Genomic DNA, 19254 nt, shown 5'->3' on the forward strand with positions numbered 1-19254 from the left:
TACAGGTTATTAGTCTCCAAGTACCAGACTACTCGATTGTTGACCATGCGCGCCATGGTTTTACACAGGTAGTTAATGATATTGGACCGTTAATGGATGTTTGGTTTGTTTGTTGTTTAACGCCGCACTCGGCAATATTCCAGCCATATGACAGCAGTCTGTAAATAATCGAGTACGGACCAGACAATCCAGTGATCGATATCATGATCATCGATCCACGCATTGGGATCGATGACATGCATCAACCAAGTCAGCGAGCCTGACCACCCGATCCCGTTAGTCGCCTTTTACGACAAGCATAGTCGCCTTTTACGACAAGTAAGGGTTGCTGAAGAGCTATTCAACCCCGTCTCTTCACGGGTCGTAACTGGATGTATCCCTGTGGCCCCGGTCAGTCTTTGGTATGGAAATGATAATGGCATTTTGCCATGAAGGTGAGAAATTTCCTGTGTCCATATTTCATCAAATATATAAAGCATTGTTTCCATACATGACTCTGGCAAGCGTTTCAGGAACTGATAATGTATGTTGTCGGCTCCTGCAGTTCAAGCTAGTGATGTGCACTATTGTATGATTTGAAATATCATCGCGATGCATCACGTTTGAATTGTAGCTGTACGTGACGGGAATGTAATATACACATGTACAAAGTACTTGACATTAAATAAAATTCAGATGGAATTAATGTTTTTATTCAGTGAAAGAAATTGCATTTGTTCCGCATCTTAATTTAGGGACAACCCTGTGTCTTTAAATCAATCTAATAATTTTACATTATTATCTGATCAGTTTGACGTGACTTGTTCATATCATTTTAGTCTTCTTGGCACGCTCCTGTGTAGGAATCCAGGTTTTCAATTCGTGTGACAACAAGCTGAACGTGCCTGGGTACATGGAAAAATTGGCCATATCCAGACACACGATGGTTGCTGGCTGGCTCAATGTATATCATCTGAAACGGTTTGAAAAATAATCCTCATGAACAGACAGTGAACATTTTCTTCACACAGTGAACCATGCATATATAGAGAATGAGTGTGGTATTTTATTTATTACCCACGTTAAATATATATTTAAGTGTAAATACATAACAACTTTCTTTCGTTGACAGACCAAACTGAAACCGGTTGCAAAATCTGGTTGAATATTGATATATGACCAAATATGGGCATTGTTGACATGTTTATGCATACGCATTAACAACATGCGCCTGCTGTTCTGTTTGCAAACAAACCAGCACCGACGCTCAAGATCCTTTTGGAAGAAAGTCTTCAACTTATGGTGATTCAAGCGCCATGTTGTTAGTACGCAGGACACCGATAAGAAAATTTGAAATGTCGCATTAGCGCCGCGCTTTGAATATCGGACCAACAGTCGGTCACACTGCCGGGGTCCCGTCTGTGCAATCAAAATGGTTCGTTTTCCTTGATCTATCAGCTGAATTTATATCATGTCCGTACCATTTGGGAAGAGGGAAATCAGACTGTTCGCCAAAGACATTCATGTTAACTGTACCACCCTATATACTGAAGACGTAAAAATCAACAAACTCAAATCTGCTTGCACGTCAATGACAGCTTCGAACGATCGAAGGACAAGGTCGCCACCGGAACAAGAAAAGACAACCGCGATCCACTCACAGCGTTTTACGCTAGAGATAGGGAATGTTATTGTTCACATTTGGGATGTTTGGGGCCACAAAATCAGAAGTCAGGCACACTCAACAGAGTTTTCGAATGATGTATCGGAATTGTGAACTTTAAGTGATCTGGTCGTGCTGTCGTGTTCGTGCATTCATGAACAACACCTCCCGAAATAGCGTCTCAAAATACGCTTCAAAGGGGACACCGATGGCACAACCGGATCATCCCAAGTAAGTCTCGATTTCTGTCCAGATAGTTTAAACAGACTTCATTTCACCACGCTTATCCTTTTACGTTAAATCAAATTGAAAGTTGCGAAATTGGTCGGGTGCGTCACGCTCAAGGGACGCGCTCGATCGGCAGTCGTACATTGTAAATCGATTTATAGATCTAGCTCGATTATATGTCTGTAGAAGCTCTATGCATAACTTATATAGAATGCAAACCGGATTTGACTATCTTGTTTGGTTTAATATATCTCTCGTTCTCATGAATTTCTTCAGTTCTGCCTTGTAATCGCAAAAAGAATGACGTCTCGCAATTCTTTATGAATGAAAAAAGTAGTCCCGGTGTGACAGAGGTCACGGTTATCCAATCAAAATGAATAAAACAAGATCAACCTTGTACGACACACGTGTGACGTACGGATTTAGTATCTTGCCACCTGTATCTTCACCACGTGGGTAATAAATTATTATTCATCATCCAAAACTGGCTCCCACAGGAGATATCGCTTGGATTAGATCAAGCGATATCTACACTGTAGATATCGCTGCAATGAAATCACATCACAATGCTTTGCAGACCATTGTGACGTCACCAGTTACCATGACGTCACAATCAAATGACATCACTAATGGCTCTGCTACCTAAAATGTTAGCAGTACTTTTTACACTGAAAACACTGCTAATTACTGTCTACAAATTGAAAAAGTTGGAAGAATGATGTTGGATGATGAATAAAATCTCACCCTCGTGTCTTTTGAGATCAAATAGATCAACACTCGTTGATAAAAGTGGCAAAAATCCTCGGCAAGCCTCGGAATTTTTCCACTCTTATCAACTCGTGTTGATATATTTGATATCAAAAGACACTCTGGTGAGATTCTCTATGTACAGATATTACAGAACACTACCTGTAATTCCCCAAAATACGAGAATAATCGTCACAACAGTTATTCTTCCGCTTTCCATAAATACGTTGTCTGTTACTGCATTGTCCCAATGTAACACAGCATAAGCCAATTACAACAGAGTAAAAATAAACCAACATAGGAAGGCCAAGACACACTGGTAACTTGAGAACATATGTTCATGGGATAATAACACGTGTGATTTAATTAACGAACTATTGTGGTAGTTCTGGCACACAAGTCAACACTGGTGCTTTAGTTATGTATCATAATAAAACAATGAAATTTCTGGAGGAGGGGCTTACCTGAATCGGATACTCGGCGAGATTTCTGAAAGAAGCTGATGGCTCGCCATCATTAATGATGTCTACTTGTCTCTCGACAATCCACTTTAGCATGTTGTTGTATTCAAGCGTTGACAATCCTGAAAGGAACACGATATGAGATTATTCAGATGGTACTCATAACGTATTATTCCTTTTCAAAAACGCTGATGTAATACCAAGTGCATTTCACGATCATAAAGTTCAGGGATGTGAAATCTCTGCGGAAACGCGGAAAATCCCTTTTTTTAAAACAGTAGTCGTCGGGAAAAATCATCTTCTGTGTAAAAATATAATCAAAGATTTAAAAAAACAACTCCGACAAATATGATCGAAAACCGGACAATCGTCGCGGATTGTCCTGTTTTCGATCAGAGCTTTCAGCAGCATAGGTTTTCGGACATCATACGTTTTCTATCATGAATACTTGCACTATAACGTGGGGTGTGGCGTCAGACAGATATTGTAAATACTCAGAGTCAGATGATGGCTTGTTTTAAAGATAAAGTTGTCTTTAAGCCTGTAAGTGAATGAGATGTTTTACAGTGTCAACAAAATAGGATATCTTCATATTGCAGAAAGCTTTGTTTAGATTTGATCATGTATCGAACTTCACCGTAGTTTAGATCCCGTGAAATATGGTCGAAATATTTCTCGCCAGTAATACGGTACAATTAAAAGGATATTATAAACAGCAAGATATTTTTGTATCCCTTTAGAAACATTTTTACCACAAACTTTAAGGCAATCAGGGCGATTTTACAACAGTATATTTTTACTATTGCTCCAAATTCGGTTATGCCATATTTGTATGTTATGCCCTGTTATTTTCCATGAAGTGTTAAGCTGCATCGTTACAAGCTACGAGGTCATAGTCTTATTCTCCGTTTATATGCCAAATGTAACTTAAGATAACTATTTATCCGATGCGTATATTATCATCACATATTCCAGCATGTATTGGCTGAGCTATATTTCCATCATGGCTAAAGTTTGTATGGCCCTAAAATCATAAATATAACAGGAGGCAAAGTATACACAATTTTTGGATAACAACTTCTTTATTTTCCTGTAAAGGCGACGTTTCGGTGTAGATCCTCATACTGTTGTCAGGCTTCAGGTCCTTATACCATTTTCCAGCAAGGATAAAAAATGAGTGAGTGAATTGGGTTTAACGCTGCTTTTAATAGTATTCCAGTAATACCGCAGTGTGTCAGCTTAATGTGGGAGGAAAGCTCGAAGTGATGCAGGTCTCAGACGTTTACCACTTCGATGAAACCCACGAGCACGGGTATGGTGCTGACAAACCTAAAAACATAATCGGGGCGAACCGGGATTCGAATCCACAATCATTGGTTTCTGGCATGCCCAAGGGACGCAACTCTGCACAGCGAATCGCGGCGCCTTAGACGACTGGGCCACCCGTGTGCCCGGATGAATAATGAACATGGTACAGAATATATATAATATGTGGATGATAAACAGTTACAACAATTGCATGCATGAGAGAGATTAACATGAGTAGGTTACAAAATAACAACAGAATGATAATCAACATGACAGACAGAGAAACACATGATACGGAAGCTAATAAGACAGGAAGACAATTAAACTTCTTTTTTCATTTATCTCCATTACTGCGCTTTAGTATTAGCACATCAGTCTCGTTTTCTTTGTGTTTTCTTTGTAAATGTATTCTGGGCACCTCATGATCAGGCCACCCGAAGTCGATAAATGACATTTTCCTTGATTTTGTACGTCTATTGATCACTTGATCGGACTGTTTACAGGCCGTCGTTTCGTGGTAGTACTACTGATGTGAGGCGCAAGGCAACAAACGCCTACTTTTCTATGCAAATACTCTTGTGCAGGGCATTCTTACCCTTATCGCGAACATCTGTTGTCATCATCGATTTTCACCACTATTTTTCCTTTTATGCCAAATGGAATCTGTTTCGCAAGATAATCGAGATTTGTTGTTCTCTGGTGTTGACGTTTTATACTTATATAACAGTTATTCATTTGATTGACAAGCTCTTCTCACATAATACTCTTAAAAAAGTTTGTGCCTGTAGGTAAGGGGGTGTGGTAACTCATTACAGAGGTCAGCATCTATAATTTGCTTTCCTCGTTGCAAACATGATCATAGACCTAAACAATATTCAGGGGTTTCTCTTAGAAAAGTTCCTACAGTTTTTTACCTTTCACAGGAATTGTCACTTTGCCCATCAAAAGGTCACGATTCCCGAAGGATGACGCAAGCATATCCTTTGTCATGTTGACACCGAGCTCCTAGGCGAAGTCACTGTCGTAGTAGAGGGATGTGACGCTGAACTCATATCCTTTGCTTGATAGAAAGCCTGTCAACTGGGGCCAACTGCATGCTTTCTCAATGTCAAGAACTGAAACATGTGTAGTAAATTCAAAATATAAATAGATAAATAGTCACACATCTCAAATGTTTTACCATCAGGTTTTATTTGGAAGACTTTTATGTCCTGCAACCATGCGAAGTATATACTGGTCTTAGAAAGCCCTATTCACTATCTGAAAGTTTTATGTATTATACAATACCGGTGTATTCCCCATGTTTTACTGAAAAACGATTGCATATGCCTTGCATTGTAGGAAAGAAATGTATCATGCAGGCATTGTGTATTTAAATTTTGAGAAGTCGAATTATAATTCACAGCTTCTTTTATTGAACTTTGGTCTGTCCAAGATGAGGTGTTATTAGGGAATAGCGGATATCTTTGGTTTTGCCTTTCCCCTTGTGTGTATCAGCAAGACGTTGCATGGGCGACAGCTGGTCGTCCACATCAAGCTGCCCAGGCATACCCCCTGGAGAGGTAGCAGTGTCCAGTTCCACAAAGCAATCTTAGAGCTACGACTGTCGTAAGTGTATTTTAAAGTATGGGAATTAGGATCACCTTTGCTTCAATATCTCTGGAACGGGGCTCAGCATTGCCTCACAGTGATGGCACAACCAGGGAAGCAGGTGTCTACCGGTGATAAGTCTTGCTTGATTGGTGTAGAATTTAACACCAAGGGCTGCTTCCGATTGTTGGCGGTATCAATGTGTTTTGATCTGACCAGCCTGTCCAGTGGACAGTGGCCATGCTACAGGAGCTGATCAATCCAGAAAGCACACCGCCGGCCTTGCTGTCAAGAACTCAATGCCCAGACTGATACAACCTTGCAAGAGTGGAGTGGAGAGACTGTACGATCCTACCCTCTGCTCCACACAGAAGGCAAACGAAGAGGTCCAGTTCTACGACCAGCTCCAGACCATCATCAAGGGGATCATCATTCAAGAACAGCTGTAACTGTTGGGCGACTCTAATGAAAGACTACAATTTGGCAAGATGGATCAAAATTTACTTCTCATGCTGTTCTCACAACCACTACCCATGTAGCACCTATCCTTCTTTAGACTAAGCATCAGCACAAGGTGTCCTGGTCCAAGAACTGGCCCTGATCATGACAAGACGGCGCCAACTCAATAACGTGCTTATCGCATCTTTACATCTTTGTACCTCAGCGCCGAGTGTGACACAAACCATTACTGGATCAGATTTCAGCGAAAGAGGATGCACCACACTTAGCTAGAGGGAACGACTCATAAAGATGTCAGCAATACCTCACGCCATCAGGGAGTGGACTTTTTTACTGGTGCCCTGAATGATTATATGGTCACAGTGCCTCCACAGGGAGATTCCAAGCAAAGATGGGGACATCTGAGAGACACCCTCCATGACGCTTCATTCTCAGCCTTTGGGAAGAAGGAGGAGGAGACGCATGGTTCGCTGAAAGCTCCCTCCTGCGAAATGCAGGGTGGATTCAGGGTAGCATGACCAACGGACAACATGAACTTCTCAAACAACAGCTGCAGGAAAAATACAGAAAGCAGAAGAAGCCAATCTATGTCACATTCATAGACCTCACAAAAACCTTCGACCTTGTGTGCCGAGATTGCTCCTCTGTATTTTGATGTAACAAATAAGATAAGAACCTTGTAAAGTAAGTAATACTGCATCTTTTCTTTAAAATATATACCAAACGACCTTGTCATTTATGGTTAATTCCTTAAAACCCACCAAGATGACCATTCAACATTACCAACTTACATATAATGACGGTAGGTATACACTCCTTGTGTGAACATACGTTTATTTTTATTTAATGACAATTAAAGCAAATTATTAAGTCAACTTACCAAGAATAATTCGTGGATTCCCGAGTTCCTGTTCAACAAAAAGCAATTGTTTTGCACAAAAAAGTGATTGAGTGAGTGAGTGGTAATGGAAATCCTGAAGGCGATGCAAATAATAATACAAAGGTAGTTGTGACTAGGCCCAGGGTATTTATGGCAACTATAAGGGATATGTAATTACAATGCATTGGGTTATAGATGACGCTATGCATTATGGTTTGTTGACTGTACAAACCTTAAATGAAAAAAGAACATCGATGTCAGAGAGATGTTTCACTGTCTCCTTAATGTGCAGTATATCCGCTGTCTCATCCCTCCCCTTCTTAGGGGGCAGGAAGATGTCCACTTGGTATAAAAGGGCGTCTCTACCATCATCAGCGCAGAGCACGGACAGGGTGAGACACGACATGGTGATGAGACCAGCGACGAACAGCAGCATTGTTGCAAGTCCTTACGTACAGGCAAACAGGTTGTTCCGTGAGGCAAGTAGTTAAGCCCTGGTGGAAATCAGACGACTTCTCAGTTGAAAAATACCCTGTGATAGGACTGTCAAGCAATTTATATTGTAAACGGTGATGTTGCATAATAGAGTGGCAGTACAATATTCATATATTCACCCAGCGGCGACAGTGGTCAAGCTCAAGGATCATGAACGAGCCTCACATGAAAGGTGGTTCCTATGTGATGAAAATGCGTGAGAGATACGTGAAGAGCTCTTGTCCCCTTATATACTTGTAGTTTAACCAGCTTCTGATAAGTTCCATATTGTGCCCTCATAACTCAGAACATTACAGAAGTTTCGGTAACATACTATCACCGTAAGCGGATTACCGGACCGAAAGTTTACACACCTTACTAGCATCTAAATATAGTACCTTACTGACGACTGATCACCGTCCAAACACAATGACAATGAGTGTCTAGCAAATCCCAACAGAAACAATAGAACACAGCTACAATCACTGTTATACAATATAACACTCTGAACATAGTGAGAACTTACTTTGCTGATAAAAGTACAATCAAATGCTAAGTACTGTTAATAATAATAGACAGTATACATAATTATTAAGAGAAATGTTTACAAAAAATGCAAATCATGTTTGTAGTCACACCAGCATCTAAACATAGTAACTCCCTGACGGTTGATCACTGTCCAAACATAATGCAATGAGCGTCTACCGAATCTCTGTCCAAACATAATGCAATGAGCGTCTACCGAATCTCCACAGGAACAATGTAACACAGTTACAACCACTCTAAAACAATAAAATACACTGCCATATAACAATGCAATGTCGAGGGGGAAATGATTATAACTTAACGTATCCTATCAATCATGTAATCTCAAAGATGACGTCACAACTTGTTATCCTTGTAATGCCTTGGGTCGCGACGAAATGCACTTCCTTGTTTCTCACGGCCAGAAACTCCAAAAGCCGTTGTAAAAATCCGACTATGTCAAACGTGCTGAAGAAACACAATATCATACTCCTATTAACTATTATGAGAATCAAAGGTCGCGGTCTTGCAAAGCAAGGTGTGAAAGATTACAACAATACCACCAGTGTCCAAACAGGTCGTAAAGAGTGAGTGAGTTAAAATCTGACGTTGAATCAGCAATGTTTAGCCTTTAGCGACGAGAAAAGGTTGACATATAGACAAGTGAGTCATGAATACAAATTAACTTTTAAACATATTTGTCAAACATATTTGGACAGAACAATATTATTTATGCAGTTTAAACACGAGCAAATGGCCACCAGTAACCAAAGCTAGGCCACCTGAACCGGGGTCATGGGTACGTATGGTGTCTCTTCCTGCATGATACTCCAGCGGGATTTACGTCATCACCTTAGCTATTGGTGGTTGTGCACAATACAAGCCAATATTAAAAACAGTCAGGGATGAGTTGGCTTAAAACACTGGTTGATGATAGTTACATCGATTATGATAGGAGTTATGTGTCGTACATGGGGACAATCATTTTACGGTACTTTAACCTCCTTGGCAGAGCCTTCTTTAATCTTTGTTGATAACAGTATCACACCAAATTTAAAAACAAGCAATTAATTCACATGCATTTTTCAAATTTATGATACAGGTCAATTTCAAGTAGCTTAAGATGAGATGCCCGCTTACACAGGAAAAGAAATCTTTCAGATTAACTGTTTGATACTGTTAATCCGTTGTGATTGCAAAATATGCTTGTCGATTAGCCTTTCATCACAAGGAATGCACTTAGGAGGTCTGTCATCAAATGTTTCCAGCAGATATTCTAAGACAAAACCGACTGTGACTAAAATGACATCGTCGCAAAACGACACCACCATGTCTTGACTGACAACCAAAATACGTTTGACCGAACGTTGGTTAAATTCCAGTTTATTGATTCCTATCTGTTTTTGCATTAGATCTCGACTATAACTCTTGACGGTTGGCTTGAAATTGCTGTATGGGATACGAAGTCCATATACCGGTTTGTCAAGAGCTGCTTTAGCTGCAGCATCGGCTTTTGAGTTAACTGTTATGCCTACATGACTTGGTAACCAGCAAAAGATATTGTCACATTGGCCAGTAGAAAGATCCTTGCAAAGATTCAGCAAACAATGATAACATAATATCTTCTATTTCTTGAGATACAAATATCCCGCAAGAACTCTTCAACCTTATACTGCTTGATAGTTCATTTAAAAAAAAAAGATAATATGGGACTAAGTATACAACCTTGTCTGACACAGGTACTGGTTGCAAAGTACGGAATCTACCAGATGCTGCTCACTGTCCGACTTCGGTGTATAGACTTTTAAGCAGAACAATTTACCATGACAGTGAAGATGAAGAAACAATATATTTTTCCTATCAACATAATCACAGGCTTTTTAACGTCAATGAATGCGTCCGTGACTCATACATGTCTGTGGGGCGGTGGGGTAGTCTAGTGGCTAAAGCGTTCGCTCGTCACGCTGAAGGCCCTGGTTTGATTCCCCAAATGGGTACAATTTCCCCATTTCTTATGTCCCCCGCCGTGCTATTGCTGGAATATTGCTTAAAGCGTCGTAAAATCCAACTCACTCACTTACTCAAATCTTTGCAGGAAAAATCACTCCTTTGTTAGTATGTTTCCGAATTTTGGGTCATGATGACCAATGAAATCGAAAAGGAACACCGTAATGTGTGAAATCAATATTTAAAAGTAAAAGCACATCAAGTTACGCTGTCTTAAAGAAATGTGAAAGTTTCCAATCAAACAGTGCATACAGTACTGGCTTTTTCTCATTCAAATGTCAGAAACAGCATTCGCAATAAGGGTTATAACATGTTCTATCGTTAAGGTCATACTATGCTCAGTTGCACTAATTGTAAATGCTGAGACAATTTTAGATTTAATTCTTTTAATTAATTCAATAAATATCTTGGACATTTTGGATGCAGCTCTTATAATTTGGAAATAGATCGGATGTTTAACAAACCGAAGAACAAAGGACACAATACCTCTCAGATGACTTTATAACATGTTTGATTTTCAATTAATACCTTTAATAAGTGATATTATATCTAAAACATGAGCTGTACTGGTGCATAGTCAGCACTCAAAGAATACTTGTATATGGTTTGGTTTTTTACAAATGATATCTTTAAAGTAGCAAGTTGTAGAATACATTACGTCCATATCATAACCTGTATTTATGTACACAAAGCTCGTGTCCCAAACGTACCGAAATAGAAGATTACCTTTTCAGTCTGTGGCTGCGTTAAATGGTGTCTGTTGGCAGATACACGTGGGCTGACTTTGAACTGCTTATATATTTGTCAATTATGCAAATATAAAGTTAATCGTCACTATGATCACGTCCAATCTGTTTTAAAACTGTTGTAAAATGAAATATAAAACATACGATGTCTATCATCATAATCACGTGCAGTGGGGCGAATATAGATGCATGATAACATATCGCTAGAAACATACACAAACATCATCACCACGTTTTCATCATCTGTGTTTCACAGAAAGTGGTGTAAATGTTATGTTATTGCAAAAACAGCAGAATATTTGGTTTCTCGTCTGATCAGTGTTTCATCCCAACATATTCGTTGACAGAACTCATACCTGGTAACAGAAGCCAGAGCCGCACACCCTAAAGAGGGAAGGGGTAACAACTAAGTTATCAATGTCGTTATAGGATGTGACCACCATTTGCTTTGATACAGGCGAGGCGGCGGCGCATACCAATAATTGAAAACAGCTTTGGCAATGTTGTTCAAAAATGACAACTAAGATTCTGCAGTACAAATTGAACTGCGCCACCGTCCTTGGATGCTTCTGAGAAAATAGGTTTGTAAGTGTTGTAGGTGCCTCTTAGTTCATTATCTTTTGCTGATAACGTAACTGATTTGTATCTTTAGGTTGGTTAATATCAGATCGATCTTTGGCTTTATAAACTGCCAGAAGAAAAAATCTGAGTGGGAGATATAACTGAAAGGTTACTTTTAGCATCAGAAATGGCAGGTTTTATTCTTTTTCCAAGTGATGGAAGAAGCGCTGCTGTTTTTCATACAAATCCTCATAAGAAGGGTTAAAAACACATTTATATGCAGGATGAGTTGGATTGGAATAAAGTTTGGTAACATATTGCAATGCTTATTTTAAGCGACGGTGTTTCAGGGAGAGTTTGTTATTCTGGTGGCCTTTACAACAAACATCTATTTTGTTGGCAAGTTGTAGAATACATTACATCCATATCGTAACATGTATTTATGTACACAAAGCCAGTGGCCCATACGTACCGAAATAGAAGATTACCTTTTCAGTCTGTGGCTGCGTTAAATGACGTCTGTTGGCAGATACATGTGGGTTGAAGTTTACGTTCTTATATATGTGTCCATTATGCAAATATGAAGTTAATTATCATTTTGATCAAGACACGTCTGAAATACAATTGGAAACAAATTGGGACAAATTAAGATGCATGATAACATGTCGCTTGTAACAAACATCATCACCACGTTCTCATCATCTGTGCTTCACATAAAACAGCATGACATTTGGTTATGATAAGCTATGATATGACAGATACATGTATGTTCTGTGTTTGTGGCTGCCTCAAACAGTATAACACGTGCAATGTGAGGGCGAGTACTATCCTGCTATTCATATTGCCTTTAACAGAGATGGGTTGGGGTATGTGGATTGGCTTTGGTCGCTTTGATTATCGTGTTCTCCAATGAGTTGTAATGCCACACCATAGCATAGGGAATTGCATCGGACATCTTTTTTGTCAATGATGCGTATTAAACCTTAAACCATAAAACGTTTTGAAAGCTTAACCGAGGCCTTGAATGTTGTAACCTTGATCAAACAACGTCTGAGCAAAAGTCGTATGACGCATTTTGAAATCTTGGTAGAAAGAGCATGCTCGAATGTATCTCAAAAGTTGCGAAATGTAAACACCAAAGGCTGGAGCTGCTGGAATATTGCTCGACGTGTCATACAGTCTTGTGTAGAGTGTTTTGTCCCTTTGAATCTTTATTCACAGGTCTAAATATGAAACAGATGAGGCGGTCTCACTGGTCTCCTTTAGTTTTAGTTCAGATGGGTAAATCAGTGGAAGGGAATTGGCTATTTGAGTGTTATTGAACGATATCAGATCATTGATATACCTGAAGCTTGAGTTAAAGTTCTTGGCCAAATTGCCCTGTTTTGACTTTGCCAATCTGATTGCCAGAAGCCCAGTTCTGGTGTCCCCCACTGTGATATTGCTGGACTATTGCTAAAATAGGTGAAAAACCATATTTACACACTCTTAATTCTTCACATAATATTGTCCCTACCTAGTTCAATCATTAATCCATGTGAACTTTATCTAAATAGTGATAATGATGTTCTTAAGTTATTCGGATTTACATCCATTAAATAGCTTTCAGTATACAACAACAGTTTGTATAACGTCTAATAACTACATTTACTTGCTGGAAATTCTCCTTGTAAACTGAATGATTTGTGAAAACGACATGTCTCATAAATTTGCCCATGACACCTGTGACAAATTCCATGACTTGAAAGTGAAAAATGTTTTGGTCAACAACAAAAATGTAACATGTTGTTATATGATCTCAGTAATACAATCTAATGTGTTGAAGTATGATTTGATGCCTGATAATTCCAACAAATTATTCACTGATAGATAGACAGGCTATGCAACACTTAGCTTTCAGTGGAAGCGAATAAAATCTCTTAGATAACTGTTTCTTATACTAATAATTCACATAAATTCAGTAGCAATAACTATATTTCCATCAATAAAATAAATCCTCAGTTCTTGTCTGACTAATATCAAACATAGCGGCATAAATACGAACAGCTTGGTCCCTGCTAATACCGCTTCTATCATATACGTTGTTCTAAAACACTTGGTAATATGATATATGTATCAGAAGGTGTTTTTAAAAACACACACACACCTATCGACACTACCCCACAACATATAGATATCTGATTTAGTCAATCATCTATCTCATTGTAGAGTAGAAGTTATGCAAACATCAATCTCACAGGTCCCACAAAGTCTAACAAAGAACACACATCGCTCTCTAGTCCTGGCTAAAATCGGGTAGGTCGACGATAGCCTTGCGTGAAGACATATACGAACCAGACAACAACATTTTAAACGGGATTTTTAGTACTATTTGATAAAAAAATGTCTAGAATTAGCATTGTATGAATATTTCTTTAAACGATTTTTCTATGAACGTAAAACGACTCTTGCTCAAAAGTTGATTGATCAGGATTACAACATTCAACAATTAGAATGTGTTTTTACTTATACAAACATATGTCTTCCCCCTTTCTTTTGGATACATTAGTTCAAGTTATTACCATAAATGTGTTTACAAATCTGAAAAAAACAATAATAGGAAATCATGACCTGGACAGATAATGGCTTCATGCAGAAATATTCATTAGCTAAAGAGTTATGGCGTGAAATAAACGCCACTTGTTTGAAACTTCAAGTTGTTTCCGTGGAATCACACAAAAAATAAAAACAAGAAAAATTAAATTGTTGAGAATGTGCTCATTGCATCTATATAGTTTTATGCCAAAAAGTCCTTGGTTTGAGAGTTATTCCTCGGAAACGAAGTTTGAGACAAAAAACTTGTTTCCATGGAAACATAGTAAGTAATATTCAGAAAATTTTCAAAATAGCAAAAGGCACGCCGATGAGCAATGCATGTGCCAAGTTTCATTGAAAAATGTTGAAAGGTTTTCAAGTTTACCCGATAACAAACCCTACCCTTGTTTGAGACTAAGTCGAAATTGTTTTTGTGAATCATAAGAAAATATTATTTAGAACAAAATCTAAGATAGCAAATGACACCAGTTAAGCTGATGAGCAATGCATCTGCAAAGTTTCATTGAAAGACATTGAACAGTTTTCAAGTTATGGCTCGGAAAAGAATGGAAACGCCGACGGGAACAGAGCCAAAAACAATTTGTCTCACTTCCCTATGGCGGGGAGACATACATGTAACTCAGCAGAGCTTTCAAACCGTTTTGGTACACGTTAAGATGACGTTTCCAAATTTGACGAATCAGTGACAGAAATGATGTCCGATGCAATCCCATTTGGGCTTGTAGCATATGTTCCCGTTTTTTATCGCGTGAACGATTCAGTTACCTTTGCATGCCATATGCTCACCCTTTTCGCGAATACCTCGTATCATTATTCGACAGGATTCATTAACACATACTTACGGTGCATTGGATTTCAGCAGGGATTCCACTGCTATTTCTTTAAGCAACAGAGTCTATATGCATAACAGACGTAATGTAAAGTAACATATCGTTTTTAGTTTCAACAAAATCAGTTATTTTAATTTACAGTTTCTTCCCATAGGCGTGTGAATGCGGGCTAACATGATTGACTTAATAATCTGACATTTTCTTAGTGTATCTTTCTACTTTAGTTCAATCATGTCGTTCAATATTAAATTTTATCCCAAGTAATTCCAATGTGCTCATATCCTAGTTTGAGACTCATTCTGACACACCTTCATTCTCAAACGGGGTCACGGGTGGCCCAGTCGTCTCAGGCGCCGCAAGTCTCTGTGCTGAGTTGCGTCCCTTGGGCGCGCCAGAAACCTCGAATCCCGATTCCCTCGATTATGTGTCTAGGTTTGTCAGCAGTATACCCGTCCTCATGGGTTTTATCAAAGTGGTAACATCACTTCGGGCTTTCCTCTCACATTAAGCTGACATGCCGTGATTTAACTGGAATACTGTTCAAAGCGGCGTTAAACCCAACTTACTCACTCATTCTCAAACATGTTTTTTTTCGAATCTGTCAACGTAATTCTAGTTTTATCAATATTTACTTTCAATCGCAAGAAACCGACAAAGAATGTTGTAAAACAGTTTGTAGACAGCGCTCTGAACGATCTGGTGTACATATAATAGTATCTTTAGCAAACTGAAAATATCAAACCCTGAAAATATCCAACCTCCATTTACAAGGCTACTTGATTGAATACCTTCATAAAATACATTTATCCATGTAACAGGGTTTTTTTCCCTTAAAGGTCCAAAATTGTTTTTTTTCAACATGGCCAAGAACTTGGTACGTGTGAGGATATTCTATCAAATCATAAATGATTTGACACGTTTGGAAAATGTTTTTATTATTTAATGGCACATGGACTTTTCACGCATTTGCCTTCATTATGATGTTATCTTGCCGAAGAAGGCTAAAATGTTTCATGTGTTTTTCCAAGTGACAGGTTTGGATGTTATCTAGTTTACTGGTCCAGTTGCCGACGATTCTGACGATAGCCCAGAAGGTAATGCAACAGCTTTCATGTTTATGTGTTACGATCATGGTAAAGATTAACTTAAAATGCACATACTATACATGTATAAATAAGCGCACAACCTTCAGTCAAACTATTAGCCAGCAGATATCTTTCAACAATCCCAGATACTGAAAAAGTAATTTGAACTGTTTCTTCTTAATCGATCCATCTTATAATTTCTTTTATGTGCCACAACTCATTCGTACAGGTGTTCAATAGACGATATAGACGATATATGTGTTTTACAAGTTGGATTCATGGTTCACAATATTGTACATTGTTTTACAGGCCCACACAATTTAGAAGACCAACAATAGAGATCAAACACACTTTCTTTATTTGAATAAGTTCATGTTTCTTTTATTGACATTTATGTTCTTTTAACATTGATCTTTGTGAAAGCATTGTATATGGGACGTACTAACACTATATTCTCGTCATTCAATTTAGTTCAGATTCTGAGAGATGACTTATATTTCTGGCACTTCCAGAGAATAACTAGTGTCATTGTGACTTTATAGATGTTTTGACCCGTGAAGATCCGGGGTAGAATAGGTCTTCAGCAACCCTTGCCTGTCATAAAAGGTGACTATGCTTGTCGTAAGAGGCGATTTACGGGAGCGGGTGGTCAAGCTCGCTGACTTGGTTGATGCTTGTCACCATATCCCAATTGCGTGGATCAATGCTCATGATGTCATTCACTGGATTGTCTGGTTCAGACTCGCTTATTTACAGACCGTCGTCCTGTAGCTGGACTATTGCTGGGTGCGCCATTAAAACAACAAACAAACAAACACACAAATAATATGCTTTGTACAAAATAATCTCATTTGTGGACTCGTTACATAATTGTAAATAAAAGCGACAAATTCATTCCATAATGACAAGAAATCTCTGCTAAAAGCAAATTCGATTGAAGAATTCCAACTATATGAAAGCACTGGAATATTGTGGCTGACAAAGTAACATAAATGTATGTATGTCTATGCATGACAGGTGTCACAGAGCTGAGCTCGTGGGACTAGTGTGTTAACAAATGTAGATGAAGTTATCATCGACAGTGTGGTAAAAGTTCACAGTTTTATTATTACCATCTAGATATAGTCATAGAGAGACAATCTAAAGTGACTGGACCCCAATTGTCACAGGCAAAGATAACAAAATAAACATTGAACGTATATGCAAGTTTCGTCAACTAAAGCAACACCCCGATAAGGCAATCAGCAAGACCCATAGTCAACTAATTACACCGTCTGAGTAGTATAGACGATGGGGGTACTGGCTCATCCAGCCTGGACCAGGCCCAGGCCCTGACAATGCTTCCATGGTGGTCTTAAGTTTTATAAATTATTATTATTAATTTATATTTTTTTAATTTGACGTTTACACAATATATAGCTTTTCCATTTGACGAGAGGTCGGTCACATGACCGCGAAATGGACGTTCATAAGTGTATGAATGACACAATTTGACGTTCATTCGTTTTGGACGAGACTGTGTTCTTGAAATGAAATGGGGAAACACCTGGGAATTCCTTTGCACGTAAGCTCCGGCATTCATACAGTTTGGCCCTCAGTCTATGAAGCTTCATACTCCAATAGGGGTGGTCGGCTAGCCTAGTGGTTAAAGCGTTCGCTCGTCACGCCGGAGACCCGGGTTTGAATTCCCAACATGGGTACAATGTGTGAAGCCCATTTCTGGTGTCCCCCGCCGTGATATTGTTGGAATATTGCTAAAAGCTGCGTAAAACAATATTCACTCACTCGCTCATACTCCAATGAACTCACACAAAGTGAAAGTCAATTCTTAAATAAATTAGAGTGAGTGAGTGAGTGAGTGAGCGAGTGAGTGAGTGAGTTTGGTTTAACGCCGCTTTTAACAGTATTCCAGTTATATCACGGCGTGTCAGCTTAAAGTGGGAGGAAAGCCCGAAGTGATGCAGGTCTCAGACATTTACCACTTCGGTGAAACCCACGAGCACGGGTATGGTGCTGACAAACCTAGAAACATAACTGGGACGAATCGGGATTCGAACCCACAATCATAGGTTTCTGGCGTGCCCAAGGGACGCAACTCTGCACAGAGAATCGCGGCGCCTTGGACGACTGGGCCACCCGTGCCCCCCTAAATAAATTAGACAATCAGCAAGATACATAGACAGCGGCAGCAACCAAAAAACACCTAGGAGTTAATTAACTCCACTCACTAATGATAACCCTGGCTTGGCTAGATGGGGGAAAATGGGCACAGTGGACCTATCCCTAGATATGTCTCTTTGACACTAAAAGATAGACGAATTCGCCTAAATGAGTATTTAGTCTTATTGACTGATGTCTCTTGAGTCAAACGGAAATACTTGACTTCCTTTGTATACAAGTACTTGCCCTAAAGAAGGCTTTGACATCCAACAAGAAAACAGTACTTGACCAAAGCTAGATAATCCTGAGAAAATTTGTTTTTCTTGGGTGAAAAGAATTGTGCTTTCTAAAGTAGGGAAAACACGAATAGCAAAGTCACTACCAAACCAATATTGGGGATGTAAATATCAAAATAGAGGTATTTTACAGCAGCTTCATTTTACAATAAGTATTCTTCAGCGTACGTTATATCACTTGCAATGAGGATATCTGCTGAAGAAGTTCCATATCTTACTTGGTCTACACAATACATGTTTATTATATATGTAACTAGGATAATTAATTCATATGCATCATATTTTGAAATTCTTCTCATCAATCTAAATGACGACATGATTGTAAGTATTTCAGGTATATTTCAACTATCCAAATTTGCATATCTAGTTGCCATAAATCAAACAGTTACTGACCCAGTTGAATGTTGCCTGCTGTAAGAGCCATGATCTTGTTTGGAATGACACAAATTGTTATTAATGCTATTTACTTCAGTTTCTCTGGCAGCTAAGTGTCATGTTTGTCCAGCTCACATCTTCAAAACATGACAAACCTACCAGATTAATCTTCTTCATCTGAGTCTGTATCACTTTCACTACCAAATTGTGACTCATGCTTGCATCAGCATCTTTTACTTTTAAAGCATCGGGGATGGTTGTCAGTTCCTTTGACATGAGGCAAAG

The 19254-nt window shown here is 38.9% G+C and overlaps 1 protein-coding gene across 4 annotated transcripts in view; it reads right to left on the minus strand.

Moving 5' to 3' along the window:
* Nucleotides 1-670: 670 nt before the first annotated feature.
* Nucleotides 671-19254, minus strand: part of LOC124127637 — a 42442-nt gene continuing 23858 nt past the window's right edge. For all 4 annotated transcript variants that reach the window (XM_048386283.1, XM_048386287.1, XM_048386274.1 and 1 more), the window contains exons 5-6: nt 3082-3200; nt 671-952 (exon numbers count right to left, since the gene is read on the minus strand). In XM_048386283.1, the coding sequence (XP_048242240.1) occupies nt 815-952; nt 3082-3200 (257 nt within the window). In that variant the 3' untranslated portion in view covers nt 671-814. The remainder of the gene's footprint in view (nt 953-3081; nt 3201-19254) is intronic.

This window comes from Haliotis rufescens, unplaced genomic scaffold, assembly GCF_023055435.1.
Source record: "Haliotis rufescens isolate VD_foot unplaced genomic scaffold, xgHalRufe1.0.p SCAF_10, whole genome shotgun sequence".
Lineage (NCBI taxonomy): Eukaryota > Metazoa > Mollusca > Gastropoda > Lepetellida > Haliotidae > Haliotis > Haliotis rufescens.